Source organism: Cladosporium halotolerans (genome assembly GCF_011745625.1).
Source record: "Cladosporium halotolerans strain TM138-S3 chromosome Unknown Sca1, whole genome shotgun sequence".
In the NCBI taxonomy this organism is placed as follows: Eukaryota; Fungi; Ascomycota; class Dothideomycetes; order Cladosporiales; family Cladosporiaceae; genus Cladosporium; species Cladosporium halotolerans.
The window spans coordinates 696,343-717,963 of NW_027191452.1; the positions used below are offsets into that span (position 1 = coordinate 696,343).

The window sequence follows — 21,621 nt, forward strand, 5'->3', positions numbered from 1 at the left end:
GTAGACTCACGTCGTTGTAGACTCGCTAGCGCTCGGGTTGCCGTGCGTTTCATCAAACTTGACATGCCTTTTCTGATGGCGTCACGCGTGCCTCGCCAGGGAGGCGCCCGCGCCGTGGCGACACCATGCACCCCACTCCAATGCTTAAACTTTCAATCATGCAAAATTAGTGCAGACTGCTGCGGTAGTGAGTGGCTGTCAACGTATCTCATTGACCCTGTATTAAAAGTGCCGGAGTTATCGCCGGCCCCGCTTCATCAGTCTTCGTGAAGCTCGCACGGCTCGCACCCTCGCGTCTCCTCTTGTGAAGAAGCAGTCTGAGTCAATCCGCCCCAAAGACCGCCATGCAGAGCTCCTGACTGTCCGCAGAAGTGCGTCATTGGGCTGCCGCGCAAGCTTGATGCATTCCTCTTGGTTCGGGCCTCTCTAATCACCTCTCCCCCTCACCCGCCTGCTGTCAGAACCATCGATGCAATAGTCCGGCACCCTCTTGGTGCACAATGGTAATGTCGACACGTCGACATGTAGTTTCTATGCATCTCACCGCCAGATCTCAGTGGCATCCACGCCATAACTGCAGGCTCTTTCGCCAGTTTTGTCTGCAGCACTAGGGCTGGATGGCCCAATTTTGGCCACGTGAGACGAACGCGGCGGCGCGACATGTTCAACCTCCCGGAAAGCCACATTGACATCTCGCTACCAGCATAACCTCTGTCCTTGACAGCTGGCGGCGCAGAGTGGATGTGCTGGAGCTTCTGCAGGCTCCGCGCATACTGGAAGTGGCCGTGCCGCCTATTAATGCCACTTAGTCCCGGCCGTCAGGTTGCGCCAGGGTAGTCGCAGCTCAACATTGACTTGATATTAGTACCAACTATAACTGGCCGGATTGCCGGACTGGGCAATGAGTCCACTAACTGGTTCGATGCTCTCATCAGCCAATGGTTGGATGACCGCCGCTGACCTGCATGAGTTGGGTAGGGCGGACCTGTTGCACTGACTACAAATTCACAATGGCATCCCAAAATCCAAACAGCTGTGCTACCACATCGACTTTCCAGTCACTTCTACACGTCTACAATTCCACAGTCCCGTTATTCGTGGCCGAGTTGGACAAATCAGCCATCGACTTCCGACTCCGAACGCCCCGTTCCACGACCGAAGTGACTATTCATTTCCGGCAGCTGGCTGCTATCACTCGAGGCTTTGGGAACTCATAAAAGGCCGTTGTCTGCTGCGCTTCACATCGAATCCTACATCGCTTCCTCCAGCATCAGTCACGATGAGGCCTTTCCTCCAGAATTTCCTCCGAAGCAATACATTTGCATTGTCCAGGCCATTCTCTACAGGCCCGGCAGTCCAACGCTACACCTTTGAACCATTTGGGCCAGAGGAGACACCTTACTGGCAGAGGCTAAAACCCTGGCAGGATGTGACACATGAACAATTTCTCAGTCACGAGTGGCAGGTGAGGGAATTCAATTCTCGCTGAGTGGTCGTGCATTGCTGAACCTACCACCAAGGTAAATAAAACACCGAAAGGACCGGAAAAGCTACTCGATTTCTTGGAACAGATCGTTCCAGCTAAGATTACGGACAGTCGTCCAGGATGTCGAGAGCCTATTGCCACCCGAAAGGCTTTTCTCCTTGACATTCAAGAGGGGATTAAAGCGGCACCGATGGCGGTTCGACTTACGCCACACCTCCTGAGCATTGCGAATTGGGAATCGCCTTTTGACGATCCAATCGTCCGCCAGTTCATTCCTCTCAAATCGAACCTTGTTCCGGACCATCCGATGGCGACTTTCGACTCCCTTGACGAAAAGAAGTACTCGCCAGTAATCGATCTGGTCCATCGCTATCCAGACAGGGTGCTGTTTCTAGGTCGGTTCCCTGCAAATGTTTTGTAGTAAGTTACTTCTAACTCCGATTTTGCAGCTACTGGAACCTGCCCGTCATATTGTCGATTTTGTACCCGTTCGTATGCCATCGGAGCTTCGACGGAAACCGTTCAGAAGACGCTCCCTCGACCGGGAAGGGCAAAGTGGACCACCATGCTCAACTACGTTGAGGAAACTCCGGTAGTCAGAGATGTTGTGGTCTCAGGGGGCGACTCCTACACTCTTCATCCAGAACACATGACCTTTATTGGAGACCGCTTGTTGGGAATGGATCACATGAAATGCTTCCGCATCGCAGCGCGAGGTCTGTCGTTCTGTCCCATGAGGATCATCGACCCGAGCGATTCATGGAGCGAAAGCCTCATCGACCTCAGCGATCGCGGGCGTCAGTCGGACAAGGGAGTAGTCCTACACACTCACTTCAACCACCCCGCCGAAATCAATTGGGTGACGAGACGAGCTATGCGATATCTCTTCCGCCGTGGCGTGACCGTACGAAATCAGACTGTGCTACTGCGAGGGGTCAATGACAATGTCGAAACCATGTCCACCTTGATCCGATCACTGGCCGATCTCCATGTCAAGCCTTACTATGTGTACCAAATGGACATGGTCAAGGGCGTGGAAGATCTGCGCACACCGCTTTCAACAGTCCTGGAACTCGAGAGCCAAATCACAGGGACCATTACAGGCTTCGACTTGCCCAAGTTCGTGGTGGATCTTCCAGGAGGCGGAGGCAAAAGACCTGCTTCGACTTATGATACGTATGATAAAGAGACGGGAGTGAGCACGTTCCGAGCACCTGGGATTGCCGGTGACCGGGTCTTCACCTACTACGATCCTTTGCCGAACGCTTGATGAGGCGTTGTCTGTGGCCTGCAGAGCAGTGGCGGCACCATGGCGCCACCACCATGAGCCACCCTCGCGGGACCGGTGTATTTGTCCGCCATGGTGCGTCACCCAAGCGAGTATGAGCTCGCTTGTGGCTTGCAGGACTCTGCCGTACTGGTGCATGCCGGACAATTGGAATCCGACAGAACGACAAGTGTGACTGCCTCAGTACACTTCAAGGACAATCAATATGCGAAACACGGCTCCTCTACCAATTAGTATAGCTTAGCTGACAATATATCATTGACGATTGATGAAAAGTCCACCTCCACCATCCCGCTTTCTCCACTGGCGGGCAGCTGAACCGCAAACCGTGGCAGGACTCGTGGGGACGACATCTTGTGGGGCGTAATCGCACGCGAGGAACTCAAAATCTGTCCTGAACGGGTGAGTAATCGTCTTACTTCCTGCGCGAGAGGATATAAACGCAGTCAGCCCATGACCGAAAGCAGTAAATGCACGGCCAAGGTGTCTAACATTAGCAGACGACGGCGATCGAGAAATCAATGAGCATCTGCGAATATGCAACGCCGTAGATACGACCCTGAGAAATGTGGACGCCGCCAATCGGTCCACAGAAGGGCCGGTGGCAGTCGCTTGGGAGGACAAGTCGACATGCCCTCATGCACGGCTCTCTTTCCACGTCTCTTTAGCGAAGGCCAACTCCCCGTCACCCTTCCGTCATCCCCGAGCGCCACAAATAACGCTCTCTGGCCATCCAAGGGTTGAGGAGCGGTCGAGAACATCGCGGACCCCTATGTAGGACAAGTTTTCTAGTAATTTCTACGATCCAACGAAGGCCCGAGATTTGCTAGACGGAAGATCACAGAATGCTAGCGATTCAGATGTAAAGAGGTGCGACTTTCGAGCTGAACTGCTGTTTTTAGGCAGGATTCTGTCGAGCTCGACATCGTCCCACGCTGAAGAGGTCCTCGAATTCGAGATCACGTGACCAGGGTGTCGGCGATGTTTAGTTTTGGCTGTGGGAGGATCTACCTTAACATAACCATGCATCAAAATCTTGAAATGGAGAAGAACTTACAAAGACACACGTTATTTGTAAACAAATCAAATTTGTAAAGTTATCGCTGGAAAAGCATCGCTTGCATGTACTTGGTCTATTGTCACTGCAAAAGTGAGCGAGGAGTGACCCTTCACGATGAAATCTTCCTCAAGAGATCCCTGGTCGATCTCGCGCTTGCAATGAAACTCATGTATGCCCTTCGCTTATCGCTTTGCACTCAGAATGACCAGATCGTCGAAATCCTTTGACCCAACCAGTTTACCCAGGACGACTTTCCATGGAACTGTGACACCAGCGACATTGGACTCGTAATTCGGCATGCCTGCCCATTGGGACTTCTGAGATTCTGTCATAAGGTCGCGCTCATAGATTTCGACGCTAAGCGAGCCGCGAGCGAGTGGCTTAGACGTGCGCTGGAGATTGGTGTGTTTCTGAAGAATGCCCTCGAGCTCGGGGACAGTCATGACAGCGAGGCCATCGGGCACGATCGACTTCGAGACGTCGTGATGGTGGTGATAGACCAGGACCCTGTTGCTTGGAGCCATGCTACGGGACTTTTTTGATATAGAGAATCAGTGTCTGGGTGTAAGATGGCTGTGATGAGTCGAGCGCAAAATAACGTTTGCGTTTGCGCCGCCAATTGAAGGTCAGTCGCTGGCAATCAGACAAAGACGCCGCCTTCACTGGCGTTGTCAACCGGATTTGTTCGCGAGTCTCCTTTCACTAAGGGATTTTGTTCGCGTTCTCGACGCCGAAGCCAACAAAGGAATGAAAGTGCGGCTCAGCGCAAGCTCAACCTGCATTCAGAACGTGCGGTCTTTTCGCGGATTCGCATTGAGTACAGCGCAATACAGATTGCCAATGGGTATCTTACAATCTCATGCATTTCGCTCGACCCCTCACTCTCTAGATATTCCATTGTTCCAAGCGAAAACTCGTTCAAGCTGGGGGCTCGAGCTTGAGACTTGAGCAGGGCTAATCACAGATTCTTCACATCCGCCTTGCGAAAGTCTGAGAGCATCGCTGAAAAGGTGTCTTCTTCACCTTCTGCGTTCGTATCTCTCGCGGCTACGGCGCCGCTCTGGGCTCCTACGTTTGTGATAGTCACGGTCATCATCTCTACGCCGCGACCCCTCGTACCTGTCTCTGCCATCCCTGTCCCTGTCGTATCTCTCGTGTCTGCCTTTATCCCGATCCCTTCTGGGAGGGCTTCTGCTACGGGGCTTTCCTCGGGAGTCTGCATTCTCTGATCGCCTCTGGCGTTCGGACTTGTCGAAGACATAGTCGTACCTGTCGCCACGACTACGCCCACCTTCTTCTCCGCGATATTGCCTCCTGCGCTCCAAGCTGTCGATGCCTCCGAAGCCCCCTCTGCTACGGGCAGTGTCGCTTTTGGCCCCCTGGCGCCAATCTGCAGACAGCTTTGAAACACTCTGTGAAAAGTCGACGTGGATGCGGTGATCGTCGATCAAGACGCCCTGCATCTTGAAGTAGGCACGCTCGCAGTCTTCCTTGGACCCGAACTCGATGAAAGCATACTGCAGACTGTCGCCCGTGGTTTTGTCGCGGATTACTTCGCAGGATAAAATCTTTCCAAAGCGGGAGAAGATGAGTTCCAAATCTTCGTCTCTGGTCACGGGGTTCAGCTTGCAGACGAACAAAATTTGCTCTGGGGGTGTGATGTCTGCTGAGGGTAGGTCGCCAATGAGCTCGAGGGTGAGGGCTTGTGCACGAGCTTCCCGCTCTCGTCGGACCTTTTCGAGCTTCTCGGGGTCTGTGTTTTCTTCCAGAACTTCGTCGTGAGCTATGCGTACAGTGGCTCGCTGCTCGGTGGATGGCAAAGGACTCGAAGGGGGCTCGACAAGACCTTCTGGGTCATCGTAGGGGTCATCTAAGACCACGGTGTGCAGAATCCGAATGTCCTGGAGCGGTCGGCCAGAATGGTCTGTGAACGTAGCGTTGATCTTTTCGAGAGCATGGAAGCCCTCGACCACTTCGCCGAAGATAGCAGCCTTGCCATCAAGATCCTCAATCTTCTCGCCGAGAGTAATAATAAACTGGCTGCTGGCAAGCCGATCGTCCGGGTTCGTCTTGCTTACAGTGGTCGCCATACTGACAGTACCGCGCTCCGAGTGCTTTCGATGTTTTGAGATCTCTGGTCTGAAGGTCATCCGTTCGGGTCTGCGTGTGCGTTTCGTGACGCCATCTGGCAATCCCCATATCGAAGAGCCTCCATCGCTGCCTTTGGCCTCGGGGCCTATGGGATCACCAGACTGGAAAGAGAAGTTTGGCTGGATATTATACACGGGAGAATAGTTGTAGTACTTGATCTTGCAAAGCTTCAGAAAACTGATGCTAGTTAGTGAATTGCCAAACCGTGCTTGGAGGGCGCGTGGAGCTACCATCAAAGGGAATGAAACTTGACTTACTTTTCGCAGCATTTGGGAGCATCCTTGACGAACAGGTCGATCGTGATATCGCCTGCCGATGTCTCGAGTAGCACTGACATTTTGCACCAAGATGGTAATCAGCCGTCGCAGACATACACAGCGCGACGAAGTTGGGCGTCGATCTTGCGCGAAAGCTCCAGCCGTGCGACGCCACGATCTGGTTGCCTGAGGCATCGAATGTTCCAAGACCCCTCCGGATCTCGTAAGGTACCTACCTACTGCCTTGTGACACGAGGACAACAGCGCGTTGCGCTCTCGGCACGCTTGTTCCAAGAAGAAAACAGGGTGGAGCGTGTGATCTTACGGAGCACGAGCCGAACGCCTCAAATAATTATATACAAAGTATGCACCCTCTTAGCTCTGCTGGACGAAACCAAGGCAGTCGTGACGCAGCTGGATGATCTCCAAGCCAAGATGGTGGTCGCCAGCTCAGCGTCTCCACTTCCTTCCAAGGTTCCAAGTTGCTTGTCTATATCTTGTCTGTAGTTGCGCCATATATGGTTCTCGTCACTACTGTCTTTTACGAACAAAACAACCACCGGTCATAACAGTTAAGCCTGGGCATCACGATGAAGAATTTCTTGAACAAGGCCAAAGCTGCCTTCTCAGATGACCATTTCCCCGGCCAGCATCAACAGCAGCCTATAGCAAATCAGCCAGACCGGCCTTCATCTATCCAGCCTCCGACCCCGGCGGACGTGGATCGCTACCGTTATCATCATGGCACCAACATTGGCTCTGTCTTTGCCATCGAGCGTTGGCTCACCAACAGCAGGTTCCCTGATGGCGCCGAGGGCTCTTCCGAGAAAGCCGCAGCTGAGGCGTGGGTCAAACGGGAGGGCGTCGATGCCACGAGGGATCGTTTCGAGAAAGCATGGCAGGAGTACGTCAGTGACCAGGACTTGGACTGGCTTCGAGACGTAGCGAAGTGCACTTCGGTCCGCCTGCCAATCGGCTACTGGGATCTAGGGCCGCAATTCTGTGAGGGCACCGCCTTCAAAAAGCTCAGTGGGGTTTATCAGAATGCCTGGCACTTCGTCCAGGCTCTTGTTGCTCGATGCTCGGCCCGCGGAATTGGTGTTTTGATTGACGTTCACGGCTTACCCGGTGGCGCCAACCCGCAGGAGCACTCAGGCACGAACAGCGGCAAAACAGAATTCTGGGATTCGCGCAGCAATCGAGCGCTGGGCACAAAAGCAATCGCGTTCATCGCACAGCAGGCGAAAACCATGGCTGGTGTGCTTGGTATCCAGATCGTCAACGAAGCCGAGTATGACGCGCCCAACATGTATGAATGGTACGACGAAGTCATTGGAGAAATCTCCCGCATCGATCCTACAATGCCTATTTACGTCTCTGACGGGTGGAATCTCAACCGCTGTGCCGACTGGTCATTGAACCCTAACAGCCTCAAGTACCAGACACTGAATCCAGTCGTTGTTGACACTCACTATTATTGGGCTTTTACCGATGATGACAAGAAGAAGACTCCGCAGCAGATCACCGATGAAGTCCATGGCAAGCTCGGCGAGCTTGATGGTAAGGATGGCAGTATCGTCGACAGAGGCGCCGTGCAGGCCATCGTCGGTGAGTATTCCTGTGTCCTGACTGAGGACTCCTGGGCCAAAAGCGGCGGCGCCTCCAAAGATGATCTGGTTCGCGGATTTGGCAATGCACAATCTCAGAGATACCAGAGCCGCTCAGGGGGCAGCTTCTTCTGGACCTACCGAATGGACTGGATGGATGGCGGCGAATGGGGCTTCAAACAGATGACGAACGCGCACGCTATCACTCCGCCTCATGGCCTTACCCTCAACAAAGGTGATATCACTCAACGTATCGAGAATGCGAAGGGCCAGCAACTGCAGAAGCGTGGCGAGACGTTCGGCCAGCATTGTCAGTGGTGGGACACCAACCATCCTGGTCACTATGAGCATTGGCGCTTCGAGGCTGGCTGGGACGTTGGTTTCACTGATGCCATGCATTTCTTCGGCATGCGTTCGCAACGCGGCTTCGAAGGTGGTGACAAGATCGGTATGGTTGAGCTTTGGATTTTGAAGCGCATTCGTGAGAGCGGGCAAGGTGGCGGCTTCGTATGGGAGTACGAGCAGGGCATGAGGCAAGGCATCCGGGACTTTTACCAGCTGGCAGGCATTTGAGATTCTACTGCTAACTACAGAGTGGGTTTGATGAGACATGAGGGTACTGTTGGTTGGAAGATTATTTTGTGATGCGCGCGTAAATATCCTGCTGGACGCAGCACGGCTCGCACATTACCATCATTAGATAGTTCCACCTGGCCAGTTCAAAAGTTCCTGCCTATGTGCCAATCATGCTTCTCTCAGAGCGCCCGAACTTGCTGGGTCCTGTGGCCAAGGCCAGTGAGCACATACCTGGTGCTGGCGGCGTTGGTCAGCGCTCACGCCTCCCGCGCAACAGGGGCGATGGTGTCCATCAAATAAGACTCGCGGGTTGTGTCAGCCCGCCTGTCTGGGTAGTTGGATAAGTAAATGCTGTATAGCATGACGGCGACGAATGCCCAGCACGCGAAGTACAAAAATAAATACAGTCGGCGCGGGTAGTCGGGCGATGTCTCGCCGTTGTGCTGTCTGGACGAATCAGGGCTCGCGGTCTACGCGGCGTCACAGCCTTGTTGCTGTTGCCAGCGCTCTGGGGAAGCGACCACGGCGACACACCACCAGCCGCTGACTCTTGACTCTCGACCGCGGCGCCCACTCCTCCGACGCCCGCGACTTCATTTCCACCTTCACTAGGGTGTTCGCCCGACACTGGACGTTCGACCATTTTCACTTGCGGCCGCCATCCTGAGACTGCCGCCCAGCCCCGCGGCCTGCGACCTCCAGGGACATCCGGCGGCGCCTCTTCCCTAGCTCACGGCACCCGTCGACACCTCCCAGCGCTTCACTGTTTGGCTCGAGTACACGACACCGCGATCGCTCGATCGGCGCTCTGGGCAAAGGCAAGGTGCATCTTCGCAAGGCACAGCCTGACGCCGCAACACAACGCCTGCTCGTGAGCGCGTCGCTCAGAGCAATCGCAGCCAGTATGGCACCCCTAATGGCACGACCGCGACGCTCACAACGACGCGCGAGCATGTCTTCGAACTCGTCTTCTTCAACCTCTCCGGAACGCGGAGTGGACGACGACAACGACTCCTTCATGCTCCAACCCAACGACTCGCAATCCTCCCTCGGCCTCGATGCCTCTCCTGAACTCTCGCAAGACGACTCTTTGCGGAGGCAGTATGAGGAGATCTGTCGCGTATCGCCCGTGCATCGTTTGCCGGCAGAGCTTCTGATTCACATTTTCTCGCGCCTGAGCGCGCCCAAGGACCTACAGTCATGCATGCTGGTATCGAAGGAGTGGGCGAGAAATAGCGTGGGACTGCTCTGGCACAGACCTGCAATGGGGAAGTGGGAGAGCATTCACAGTGTGGTACAATCTATCCGCAAGGCGAACAAGTTCTTCGCATATCAGGACCTCGTCAAAAGGCTAAACATGTCCACGCTGTCGAACGCTGTCAGCGATGGCACCTTATACGGCCTTGCAGACTGCAAACGGATTGAGCGCCTGACTTTGACCAATTGTTCAAAGCTCACGGACATCAGCCTAAGGCCACTCATTGCAGGGAACCGAAGTTTACTGGCGTTGGACATTACTGGCTTGGATCAGGTGACGAACGAGACCATGATGGTGGTAGCAGATAACTGTCTGCGTTTGCAAGGACTGAACGTGAGCAATTGCCGGAGACTCGAAGACTCCGCAATCATGGCGATCGCTAAGAGCTGCCGACATCTGAAGCGACTCAAGTTCAACAACTGTGGCCAGTTGACCGGGAATGCGATCATGACGGTCGCTGCACACAGCTCACACCTGCTGGAGATCGACTTGTATGGACTGCAAAATGTGGAAAGCTCAGCCATCACCGCTCTGCTTACCTCGTGTCCGCAGCTACGTGAGATGCGACTCGCGCACTGCTCTCGAATCGACGACTCTGCATTTCTGGACCTTCCAAACGACCCGGAAATGCCCATTTCATTTGATGCGCTTCGCATTCTTGACCTTACAGACTGCAATGAACTGGGTGACAAGGGTGTGGAGAGAATCATCCAAGCATGCCCACGTCTTCGCAACCTTATACTCGCAAAATGTCGGCAGATTACCGACAGAGCTGTGTTTGCTATCACCAAGCTTGGCAAGAATCTTCACTACATACACCTCGGCCATTGCGCTCGCATCAACGACGTCAGCATCGAAGCGCTGGCCAAGTCATGCAACCGGATCCGCTACATTGATCTAGCGTGCTGCAGCAATTTGACCGACAATAGCGTGATGAAGCTTGCTAGCTTGCCGAAGCTCAAGAGGATTGGCCTAGTAAAGTGTGCCGGTATTACAGACAGGAGTATCTATAGCCTTGCACTGGGGGAGGTGAAAAACAACAAAAGAGTGAATGGTATCAGCGTCTTGGAGCGGGTGCATCTCAGCTATTGCACAGATCTGACGATTGAGGTACGGTCCTGCCGCAGAACCACATGCGAGTTTGAAGAATGCTAACAGTCTTACAGGGCATTCACATGCTTCTTAACAATTGCCCCAAACTTACGCACCTTTCCCTGACAGGCGTTCAAGCTTTCCTCCGCGAGGACATTCTCAGCTTTTGCCGCGACGCCCCGCCGGAGTTTAATGATCACCAGCGAAACGTCTTTTGCGTCTTCTCTGGTCACGGTGTCGCGCGACTCCGTGATCATTTGAACGACCAGAGGAATTTTCACTCTGGAACCGAATCCAACGTGCCTTCAGTCGCCGACGGAAGTGAGATGGGCATCGATGATCCAGACGAAAATATCGACACCGGATCAGGCACGAACACACCTGTTATGAATGTCAATGTCATGGGCACACACCCCGCGGGTATGACGCCTGTCGCACCCGGTCCATCGAACGCGCATGCGACGAACATTCTGCATCAGGCGATACAAAACAACAATCACTGGGCCCCACAGATGGGCAACCTGACCCACGCCCACCTACAGGGCGGTGGGTCTCATCTAAGTCAAAGTGCGCCCGCTTCAACGGGAGGGGCGTTGTGGGCCGGGGGCAATGCCAATGCTCCCACACAGCCTCCGCCACCGCCTCCTACCCACGGCCATCCACATGGAAACGCGCAGCAGGTTACCGGCATGTTAGGTGCGACGGTGCTCGACGACGTCGACGAAGGGGACGAAACGTTTGGAGATGAGAGCGAATTGATGAACGATTAAACGACAGTATACCCATTTTTGGCGGTTTTTTGTTTCTTTTATTTTCTTTGCCCTAAGAGCGAGCCTTTGGAAGACCAACGGCCGAATCGCAGATCAACAACTTTTCTTCTTCATTAGCATGTTCAGCGTGAGTTGAGATCTCGAGCGAGAGAGCGAGACTGAAGGGACGGAAGTGATATCTCCTTCAGTGAAATGCTATCGGGCTGTAAACAGGCGGCGGACTTGGAACTATAGCTGGTTGAACATGTTATGGCTCTAAAGCCATTCTCCGCTGTCTTTGTCATTGCTTTTGACTTTCGATTGAATCGTCTTAAGAAGTGCTCCGTTCAGGGTTAGGCTGCTCGGCAGCCACGCGTGTGTCTTGTGAGATGGTCACGACACGCAGCTCGAGCCCACCGCAGGGCCAAGCGGCACTTCGGAGTGACGTGTTCGGTGTCGTCTATCTTCAGTAGGGTGAGCGTTCTGATATCAGTCAAGCAGTGGTGACCCGAATTGCCAAGGCGACTAGAAGATCAGGACATGGGTACAGGCGCCTGACCATGACCAATGCTCCCAAGGACGTCGCTACCTACCTAGGTACTCTGATGAAGATGATCGTCACGCAGTACGAACATTTCGCGGTCGTGCTCAAGCATACCAAGAGGAACCTAGGGTTGCGCCACGGAATCCTAACATAAAATTCAAGCTTCAAACTGCAACCCACACCAAGCTAACCTCGATTCACGAGCGGTTAAGTCGATTGCTGAGGTGTTGCCCAGGCGCATGTTACTTGCTTGACTAGGCATTATTATCATTGATCTGCTATGATGCGCCCAGGCTTTTGCCAAGCTGCAGGGAGATATGCGGCTGCGGAACGTTTGCGGAAGCTGTGTAGGACAAGCCCATCACCAGGTACCTCCGTTCTTTCCGCTCTCCGCCGATGGCCAGGATATGCAAAGATTCCTATAATACTGCTGCCATCGTTTGCTAGTCCTTGATAGATACATCTGATTTTATCGATTGCAAAAGATAACTGTGAAGGGCAAATTGATCAACAGCAACGAGAAATATCAATTCTTGTTCAGTTCAACGACGATGTTTGGTTCGAAATCGAACGTCTTCGTCTCGCTCAGCCCCAGATATGATTATGATCAAGAGGGAGGAAGACGTTGCATGAGGCCGCATCACGTTTGGATGCTCACAGTCGAGACACCAAAGTACAGCTTCCCAGGAACGCAGCAGAGAGATCCCAATCCTACCCACTATTCAGTAGTCTGGAACGAATACATCGGCCATTACGAACTGATGCCGGTATCACCGACAAATCTCGGTATCATCGGCAGCATTCTTATCCAACGACACGCCCCTGCATCGCCGGAGAGATTGTTCCAGAAGTTGAAGGCGGGCATGAAAGCACATAACGCGAGTTTCCCGACAGAACTAGAGGACAGTGACGGATCCGAGGACTGGGTCATGAACGCACTGCAAGCACTCCAAGACGACGCGACCATCCAGGAGTTCAACATCGACCTCTTCATGACTTTCTCCAAAGCGTACCTGGCCCGCCGAATGGACGGAGAAGGACCGGCGCGAATCGCTTATTCGAGGTTGCACAAGGACCATTCGCAGAAGCAGAGGAGCAACTTCTGGGTATCTTATCCGCAGAGGTCTTGCAACTACGAGGGCAATGTGTACGGCGGCCTCATGTGATGCGGATTGAAGCGAAGATGCAGAAGAACACCAGCTTTAGAGATTTCGATTTTCTCGAAGGCCAAGGATAGCTCCACACGCCGGTCACATTCCGTCGCCGTTTGGCGCATCCGGGATGTCCGTTTGCTACACACAAGGAGTCATTGCCTGATACGTCAGCACGCCTGATGCAGTATGGGGCAAAGGGAAGGCCGGAAAAGGCTCGCGTGCAGAGAAAGAGCTGGCCGTTCAAGGGGTGTGGTGGACTGTATTCCGGCATACCGTACTCGTCACGCGAAACATTCGTTACCATCTCGAAAGGCCGATTTCTCGCGACGGAATATCAGGCAACGCGTTGTGAGAAGCAATTACAGCTTCTCGGCTCCAGCAAACCGAGTCGCGGCTCAGGCGCTACTATCTCCTTAAGATGCAGGGCCGCGCGAGTTGGAAGGTTAGGATACAATTACACGGTACCACAAGGTCCGAGCGGTGCTATCCCGTACGTAACTCACGAATATAACGAAAATCGGAAGATATTATCAAAGAGACTACTTCTGTCGTGTTTTCCAAGGAGTTGTTGTTGCTTGGGACGGAAATGTTGGTGCCTAGATTTTGGCATTGTTTCCCGCGAAATGTAATACGTCACGCGTGGCGCAGCTCATGGGCAGGAAATCAATGGCCGGAATGGAGCTAATGATAAGTCTGTCGTGCGCACTTGCGGAAAGCAAATAATGACGGGTGGCGTGCTGGTTTGTTTCGGCGCCGTGCAATGTTTTGGAAGGCCGTTGGAGTCAGCGACTTCTTTGCGCCCAAGACATCAAGCCCGCCAAGCCTCCGCCTCACCCATCCGACCTTGCCGCCGCGTCCGTATCTGCCTTTTTCTCGAGCACTACACATTTTCAGGTACTGGAAAAGGCGGTCGATACAAGCGCAACAAGGCGTATTCCCATGTCCCACTATCATACGGGTGTCCCTGCCGCTCCGCCATGGTCCGCCAGCATGTCGATGCAAGCTTCCATCGTCCTCGACCAACCTGGTAACATCTCATTTACAAACCTCGACGAGATCAGCGGTAGAGTGGTCGTACGATGTTCGAAAAGTGTCGACATCAGTACGATCGTCGTCAAACTTGAAGGTGAGAGCCGCACGCGGCTTATGAGCTCTCCTGGTCCCGATGGAGAACGATCGAAGCCGCAGTTAGAGTATCACAAAGTATGTCATCGTCTTGCAAGGCAATGTTCATTCAATCCTAACTCTCTCAGATCCTCTACCGAGTGCAGATGGTGTTCCCGCCTGCCGACGTACTTGAAGGCAGATCTCGGACGGCATCCGGTAAAGGATCGTATACTCTGCCGCCTGGGACGCACGAATATCCCTGGAGGTTCAAGGTTGGTCGAACGATCTCAATTTCTCTAATTATGCTGACTAAGTCCTAGCTCCCGTTCAACAATGCATGTCATTCTCAGAAAAGCATGATCGCAACATCTCCTTTGGCCACTCTCGGCCTTGAAGCGCCCAAAGTAGCAACAAGGCATGTGCACAAGACTTTGCCTCCAACACTCAGTGGCTTCCCTGGAGAGGCTGAGATTCGTTACTTCGTAAAGGCTACCGTGGGACGACATTCGTTCTTCAAGGAAAATCCAAGAACATATACCCCTTTCAATTTCTTTCCGATTGAACCACCCCGATCGCCTCCGACTGGATCTCAGGTCTATGCTCGCCAAAAACACGCCTTCGCGCCTTTCCAAGATGCACCAGTGAAGGAGAAAATGAAGAGCATCTTTGGAAAGAAGCCAAGCGAGCCTGCTCCACTCGCTGGAGATGCGCCCTTCATCAGTGTAGACGCTCGCTTACCCGAGCCTGCAGTCCTCACCTGTAACCAGGACATACCGCTTACAATACTCCTTAAGCGCCTCAACGCCAGCTCGGATCCGATCTATCTGCAGTCACTCCAAGTCTCTCTAATAGCTAGCACAAAAATTCGCGCGCATGATGTTTTCAGGACCGAGCAGAATAGTTGGATCATCATGAGCCAAAGCAACATGGGCATTTTGGTGGGCTCGACAGCAGACACTGAGGGAACCGAAGTCGCTATCAACGAAGGTCTATGGCGTGGAAAGGCCTTACCCAACACGGTCGCTCCTTCTTTTGAGAGCTGCAACATCGCGCGAAGCTACAGCCTGGATGTCCGAATAGGTTTGAGCTACAGTGGCTCATCACAAGCGGGCAAGCTGAGCAAAGCATCAATGCAGCGTTCTGTAAGTTTTCAGGTTGCATGCGGGTGACCTCAGAAGCTTAGTGCTGACCAAATCACATAGGCACAAAATGTAGTGCTTCCTTTGAGACTTGAGACTCAGGTCTATTCAGGCATAGCACCGCCAGCAGAAGTAATACAACGAATGGCAGAGGCTCGCGCCAATGGAAAACAACCGTTGAGTGAGCCAGGACCTGCAGCCGCGGCATCTTCGGCGATGGACGAGAAGCTTCGAACTGAGGGACGCAAATCATCCACAGCAGGGCCAAGCTCATCGGCGCCGCATAGTCCGATTAATCCTGAAGCACCGCAGATCCCGGCCAGGCCAGGGCGGCCAGTACCGCAGCAACCGCAGGAAGAATATGGAGATGCACCACCGAGCTACGAAGATGCGATCGCATCTGATGTGGCGCCGGTGGATGCCCCAAGGCCTGACTACGCACCACCACCGACAGGCGAGGACCAGACGTTCAAACAAGATGAGAAGAAAGGATGGGTTGACTTTCGAGAGCTTTGAGGCGGGCTATAAGCCGGGCATGATTAGTAATAATGATCGAATGATTATCTCTACAGCTCTCACTTGCCCGTGACCTACAAGGAAAATGTTAGTCGCGAATGAGGACATGGAGTGAGGGTGCTCAAGAGAGTTGGCACGTGACGCCAAGCCTCGTGACTAAAGCTGAGTCGGGGTCAAACATCCGCTGCCGCTCTCCAAAGTCGCCCAGTACAAATACTGGGGTGCACCAACCAACATTCAGCGACGGCAGCGACCAAGGTCTGAGAGGGCTTCAGATAGTACACAGCGGAGTTTAAAAGCAAGGACACACTGAAAGTGGGGATACCAGAACTCCTTGCGCGCGCTGCGGGTCAATACAAACCGCGCCGCTTCGCCCTGGACTGCTTGAGTCGTATACCGCTGTTCATCACCATCACTAGCATCGGCATCATTTCAGACGCCAGCACACCTTCAAGCCCGCCTGTTTCGCTTCAGTCTGTGGCCTTACCGACACATCCCTTGCCTTCTTCGAATACTCGCGACCATGACGAACGCGCTGGTGGTATGTCCGCTTTCGAGGCGTAGCAAGAGCACGTGACACGGCGATGGCTAACGCTGTCGACAGGGCGACGTCTACGAGAAGATCATCCAGGAGGTAGTGGATGCGTCTAAGAACGACTTCGAAGAGAGCGGCGTCGGGCAGGGTACGCTGAACGAGCTGCAGCAGGTAAGCAACGGCGATGTCGTTCCTCTGGCGCTGCAAGAGTGCTTTTCCCACCACGTCCATGCAGTCTGGCATGGGAGCCACGACCAGCGTCAACCGGGAGGCCAGCACCGACGGCGTGAGCGCAGGTGCCCGGGGCTGTTATTGCTCTTCGCAGGCGGCTGGCACACGGCCAGCGCTCAGCAATCGCGGCAGGCAGCGTGCGCAGGGCAAAGCGGGGGCTTTGAGGATCGAGAGCGCCGGGCTCTCCGCTGCTTTTGCACCGACGCTTAAAAGCGCCCTCGCCTGCCGCACAGCCCCGCTCGCCGACCGCGCTTGACCGCTTACAGTTGGCCTGCAAGATCACGTGGCTTAGTGGTCGCCTGCAGTCACTCGCATACCCGCATACAGGATCGAGTCGAATGATATACTGACAAGCGATTGCAGGAATGGCAGCACAAGCTCTCACAGCGCGGGGTCGCGCAGATGCCTTGGGATCCGAAGCCCGCACCGCCGGTCCAGCAGCAGCAGCCACCTCAGCAGCAGCAGTCGTCTCACAATGCCGGCATGCCTCCCGTCAACGGGAATGGGATGCCGCCTGTATCTTATGGCGGCTACGACAACAATGTGGCCGCCCCCTCCAATGGTACCCCGCGGATCAAGACCGAGCCTGGCATGGAGCAAGCACAGCAGCCCCAGCAACAGTACCACGGGTTACCGCCTATGAGTAGCTATTCACAGATCAACGGTGGCCAGGGCGGTGGCGCTGCACGCGCTCAGCAGCTTGTCGAGCAGCAGTTCGGTCCGCAGGCTACAGCCGGCTTCCAACGTGGCGGTCTCGCTCTGCCCGGCCAGCAGCAAGCCAAACCTCAGGGCCTGCAACTCCCTCCAAATAACAGCCAGCAGATGCATCAACAATATCAACAGCAACAGCAACAAGCTATGCAGCAAAGGCAGCAGCAACAGCTCAATCAACAACAACAGAACCCTCAGATCAAGGTCGAGAACAGCAACACAGCGCCGCAACAAGGCCAGTATCAACAGCAGCCGGCTCCGAACTACAGTCAGACAGATGGCGCCGATGACGCACTTGAGGAATGGCGAGCGATGTTGGCAGAGCGCCGCGCCATCGCTCAGAACCAGACAGAGCATGCAAATAACATGATGCGCGAGCGTATCGCTGCCCTCTCAGATGACCTTCAGAGCGGTCTCATGATCCCTTTGGATGACCAGCAACGACGCTTGCAGGCACGCAGTCGCAAAGCAAAGGCTGCGAAATCGAAGAGAGCTGCTGCACTCCAATCTGGCTCAGAAATATCGACCCTGCCGGCGATTACGCAGCTGGACGGTGATGCAGCCGATGACGAAGATGACGAAGATGCAATCAACTCCGACCTCGACGATCCCGAAGACGACACGAATCAGATCAACGACGATGATGACGATAACGGAGACAGCATCTTGTGCACGTACGACAAGGTCCAGAGGGTGAAGAACAAGTGGAAGTGCACCCTCAAGGATGGCGTCCTGAATGCTAATGGCAAGGAGTGGCTTTTCCATAAGGGCAATGGCGAGTTTGAGTGGTGAAAGGGACAATTACTTCTTTCTCTTCTCTCGAAGCATGTGATGCCCCTCTAGTCCGTCAATGAGCATTCTAAAAGAGGCTTGTCTTGATTAAAACACCAGACTGCTGGAAGTTTTTGGCACACCCACCGGAATAGGTGCGACACATGTCTGCAATTGCTTGAAATACGAGATTGCACAGGGTGCGAACAGTTGACTTGGACGGGCTGCAAAGAACGTATCGATGATAATGAATCTACAATTTACTTTTATTACACAAATCAAATGCTACAAAAAAAAAAACCATTATGGAATCGAGTTTTGCTAACAATCAAGTTTTCCATTGTTTCGTTCAGTTGCAGACCAAATTCGGCTTGGAAATGAATGCTGGGCTGTGACGCGGCACTGCGCCGCGGCGGGTGGATGAACGTCCAGCCGAAAGTGGGCAGGCCAGGCCTCGTCGATCAACCATGCCTCTGGCCGCGATTGCCCGACTAAAAGGTAAGGCACGACAGGCTTTGGTCACGTAGCTGTCCTTCCTACTTTCCTCCTTTCTTTTACTTCCCGGTCAGGTTGTTTGCATTCCCTTCATTGCTGGTCTTTTCACTTCCCAACAAAACCCCTCCCTTGCGTGGTTTCATCCTTCCTTCTCAATCTCCCCAAAAATAGACCCGTCACGATGAGCGCCCGCAAAATACAGATACCTTCGATATACACGCGCGACTCCTCCTTCTCCTCTAAACGGCCCGGCTCGTCCATCTCCAGCATCTCCACCCAACGCTCGGTGCATCCTTCTGTGCAACCCACAAGAGCGTCAACGACAGCAACACCCGCCGCACCAACCGCCGTACCAACCGCAGCACCCGCAGCACCTCCACCCGCGACACCTGCCACTGGCCTCCTGGTCCTTATAACCGCAGGCACTCCCAACGCCAGCTTGAAGAGCTATGTCAAGACTGCCTTAACGAAGGGATCTTCGATCACGGAAGTTGTGGTCTTGGGCGAGCAGAAACATGAGCAGGCATTGAAGCAGCTGAAAGTGGAGATGTACGGCCTAGCAGGCGCTATGAAGAGAGAGCTGGGCGTAAACGTGGAGTATGGACAGGCACCTTTGAGCGAAGAAGAGATTCGACAGCACCTGACGAAGGTTCTGGACCGTACGGGCAGGAAAGAGCTGCACGGGGTGCTTATCGATTTGTCGGAAGAGGAGATGCAGCCTATGGATGTGTTGGAGGTGGAACCTCAGGTGCTCATGGGACAATGGCTGCGGAGCGTTGGTTTTGTGCATGCTGTTGCTCGCTGCACCATCCCTTTGCTGAGAGTGGCCGCGCATCGGGCATCGCAGGCGGTGCCCATGCCTGAGAAGGCTCTGAAGTGCCCTTTCTTTGTCACAACATTGAAGTCGTCCTCGGGTACTAGCGGCGGAATGCACATTGTTGCCCTTCGATCTCTGCTGGACAGCCTTAGCACGCTCGGCAACCGCGACATCACATTTGGAGAAGCTGACGTTCTGCTCGCGCCAGAGCCAGAGCCAGTCGTGCAGGAGCGTCAAACGGCGATTGCGCCAACTAACGGATGGAACGACCACTCGGAAGACTTCTCTGCTGGAGAGTCACCTACCAAGCTGTGGGGCATGTGGTCTATGCAACAGGAGTTGGGGGACTTTTAAAGACGGCTGTTGTTGCATTTACATTCATATCGTGGGACTCGAAGCCAGGCATCTATTCCCAAGCCCATCTTTTCTTACACCACTTTATTACATACACCAGCAAGACCAGCACGGGCACCTCGATCAGGGGCCCCACCGTCGCAGCCAACGCCTGCTGGCTGCCAGCTCCATACACCGCCACGACGACCGCAATGGCAAGCTCGAAATTGTTGCTCGCCGCTGTAAAAGACTGCGTGCAACTGATCTTGTAGCCGAAGCCAAAGCGCCACATGACCCATGCGGTGGTGGTGAATACCACCAGAAAGTACACCACAAGCGGTGCGCAGACTCGCAGGACGGACGTGATCTGCTCGACAACGTGCAGGCCTTGCGAGCCGAACAGGACGATGATGGTGTAGAGCAGACCGATGAGCGAGAAGGGGGCGATGTACCGGATGAAGTAATGCTGATATCTGTACTCTCCGATCAAACTTCTCAGAGCCAGCCTTGTGACGATTGCAGCCGCCAGTGGAATGCCGAGGAAGACCGCCACGGACGTGGCCGACTTTTCGTAGATGTCTCCGTCGATTTCGCTGCCTGATTTGCGCGAGACGACCTGAACGTAGAACACCGCCAGAGGGGCGAAGAGAACGATCTGCAGCAGGCTGTTGAAAGCTACGAGCACGGCGCAGTAGTCTCCATCGCCACCTGCCAGGTCAGTCCAGATAAGCACCATGGCAATGCAGCGTGCGACTCCAACGAAGATGAGTCCATCTCGAAGACCCTCGCGGTCCGGTAGGAAAGCCCAGGCCAGAGCAGTCATGAAGAGGGGCATCACGATCCAGTTCAAGATGAAGCTGATCGCAATCTGCTTCCACAAATCCCGAGTCTTGAACAGTAGGTGCAGCGTCTCGAAGCGGACCTTGCAGAGGATCGGGTACATCATGACCAGAAGGCCCACTGCGATCGGTGCACTGACACCCACGAATGTCCCTCGCTGCAGCGCCGGGCCAGTCTCCGGTACAAGGTTCGCGAGGATGATTCCAATGGCCATGGCTAGGAGGATCCAAATGACAAGAAAACGGTCGAGGATCGATAGACCCTTGAATGGAGGCGGTGGGGCATCATCTGAGATGGTCAGTAGTCGATCAAGCGAAGTGAGTGCATGTTGATTTCCGACCTTCTCTTGAAGTGCGGTGAGGCGCATCTTCGTTTTGAGATTTGTAGCCGTGTTCTTCTGTTGCGCTAAAGGCACTCTCTTCATCCTTGACTGTTTTGCGAAGTGCACCTCGCTCGGGTGTATCCATGGCTGTAGGGCTCGAATGCTGTCGAGAACACCGAGAGATGCATGACTTTAGATGCGAGGGATTTATGATAATAGACAGCGACTCTTACAGAACGACTGGACGGCGGGTCCAATAGCAGGCTTGCAGCATGTCTCCAGAGATAGCTCGGGTGGCCAATCATAGCGCGGCAGTGACAACGACGTTAACAACACGATATCGCGCAATAGTAGTACTATTGACAAGCCGATGTTGTATACCTTCAATGTTCCTTAAGTCTTAAAATAATTATTAGTGCAGCGCTATCTCCAATCACGCCTTCGAAATCAGTCAACTTCTGACGGAGAAACATCCCCCGAAGTCCTCGTTGGAGACGCCAGGCGTTGCAGACACTTTCTCTTGGCAGTGACATTGCATCGCTGGGCGACAGTAGTCTGTAACTATACGTGGTGAGATGAAGG

At 53.9% G+C, this 21,621-nt stretch overlaps 9 protein-coding genes across 9 annotated transcripts; 7 read left to right on the top strand and 2 right to left on the bottom strand.

The window, feature by feature from the left end:
• Positions 1 to 452: 452 nt before the first annotated feature.
• On the top strand, positions 453 to 2,756 carry WHR41_00269 (uncharacterized protein; the record flags this gene model as incomplete). The annotated part of the gene is made up of 3 exons (XM_069368875.1): positions 453 to 1,465; positions 1,521 to 1,881; positions 1,936 to 2,756. The coding sequence occupies exons 1-3, from the start codon at positions 1,280 to 1,282 to the stop codon at positions 2,754 to 2,756; spliced, it is 1,368 nt and encodes a 455-aa protein (XP_069234347.1). The 5' UTR covers positions 453 to 1,279.
• A 1,260-nt stretch (positions 2,757 to 4,016) lies between these two features.
• Positions 4,017 to 6,567, bottom strand: WHR41_00270 (uncharacterized protein; the record flags this gene model as incomplete). The annotated part of the gene is made up of 3 exons (XM_069368876.1): positions 6,243 to 6,567; positions 4,954 to 6,168; positions 4,017 to 4,341 (listed from the first exon to the last, which is right to left on the bottom strand). Exons 1-3 carry the CDS (start codon positions 6,320 to 6,322, stop codon positions 4,017 to 4,019), a joined length of 1,620 nt encoding a protein of 539 aa, XP_069234096.1. The 5' UTR covers positions 6,323 to 6,567.
• A 265-nt stretch (positions 6,568 to 6,832) lies between these two features.
• WHR41_00271 (uncharacterized protein) lies at positions 6,833 to 8,422 on the top strand (the record flags this gene model as incomplete). The annotated part of the gene is made up of 1 exon (XM_069368877.1): positions 6,833 to 8,422. One exon carries the CDS (start codon positions 6,833 to 6,835, stop codon positions 8,420 to 8,422), a length of 1,590 nt encoding a protein of 529 aa, XP_069234095.1.
• A 667-nt stretch (positions 8,423 to 9,089) lies between these two features.
• On the top strand, positions 9,090 to 11,819 carry WHR41_00272 (uncharacterized protein). The gene is made up of 2 exons (XM_069368878.1): positions 9,090 to 10,793; positions 10,850 to 11,819. The coding sequence occupies exons 1-2, from the start codon at positions 9,330 to 9,332 to the stop codon at positions 11,543 to 11,545; spliced, it is 2,160 nt and encodes a 719-aa protein (XP_069234098.1). The 5' UTR covers positions 9,090 to 9,329; the 3' UTR covers positions 11,546 to 11,819.
• An 800-nt stretch (positions 11,820 to 12,619) lies between these two features.
• On the top strand, positions 12,620 to 13,234 carry WHR41_00273 (uncharacterized protein; the record flags this gene model as incomplete). The annotated part of the gene is made up of 1 exon (XM_069368879.1): positions 12,620 to 13,234. The coding sequence occupies one exon, from the start codon at positions 12,620 to 12,622 to the stop codon at positions 13,232 to 13,234; it is 615 nt and encodes a 204-aa protein (XP_069234097.1).
• Positions 13,235 to 14,097: 863 nt separating this feature from the next.
• WHR41_00274 (uncharacterized protein) lies at positions 14,098 to 16,040 on the top strand. The gene is made up of 4 exons (XM_069368880.1): positions 14,098 to 14,425; positions 14,476 to 14,601; positions 14,650 to 15,471; positions 15,532 to 16,040. The coding sequence occupies exons 1-4, from the start codon at positions 14,162 to 14,164 to the stop codon at positions 15,982 to 15,984; spliced, it is 1,665 nt and encodes a 554-aa protein (XP_069234092.1). The 5' UTR covers positions 14,098 to 14,161; the 3' UTR covers positions 15,985 to 16,040.
• A 40-nt stretch (positions 16,041 to 16,080) lies between these two features.
• On the top strand, positions 16,081 to 18,531 carry WHR41_00275 (uncharacterized protein). The gene is made up of 3 exons (XM_069368881.1): positions 16,081 to 16,525; positions 16,589 to 16,690; positions 17,114 to 18,531. The coding sequence occupies exons 1-3, from the start codon at positions 16,508 to 16,510 to the stop codon at positions 18,251 to 18,253; spliced, it is 1,260 nt and encodes a 419-aa protein (XP_069234091.1). The 5' UTR covers positions 16,081 to 16,507; the 3' UTR covers positions 18,254 to 18,531.
• Positions 18,532 to 18,908: 377 nt separating this feature from the next.
• On the top strand, positions 18,909 to 19,898 carry WHR41_00276 (uncharacterized protein; the record flags this gene model as incomplete). The annotated part of the gene is made up of 1 exon (XM_069368882.1): positions 18,909 to 19,898. The coding sequence occupies one exon, from the start codon at positions 18,909 to 18,911 to the stop codon at positions 19,896 to 19,898; it is 990 nt and encodes a 329-aa protein (XP_069234094.1).
• A 52-nt stretch (positions 19,899 to 19,950) lies between these two features.
• WHR41_00277 (uncharacterized protein) lies at positions 19,951 to 21,184 on the bottom strand (the record flags this gene model as incomplete). Its single annotated transcript, XM_069368883.1, has 2 exons — positions 19,951 to 21,005; positions 21,058 to 21,184. 2 exons carry the CDS (start codon positions 21,182 to 21,184, stop codon positions 19,951 to 19,953), a joined length of 1,182 nt encoding a protein of 393 aa, XP_069234093.1.
• Positions 21,185 to 21,621: the final 437 nt, after the last annotated feature.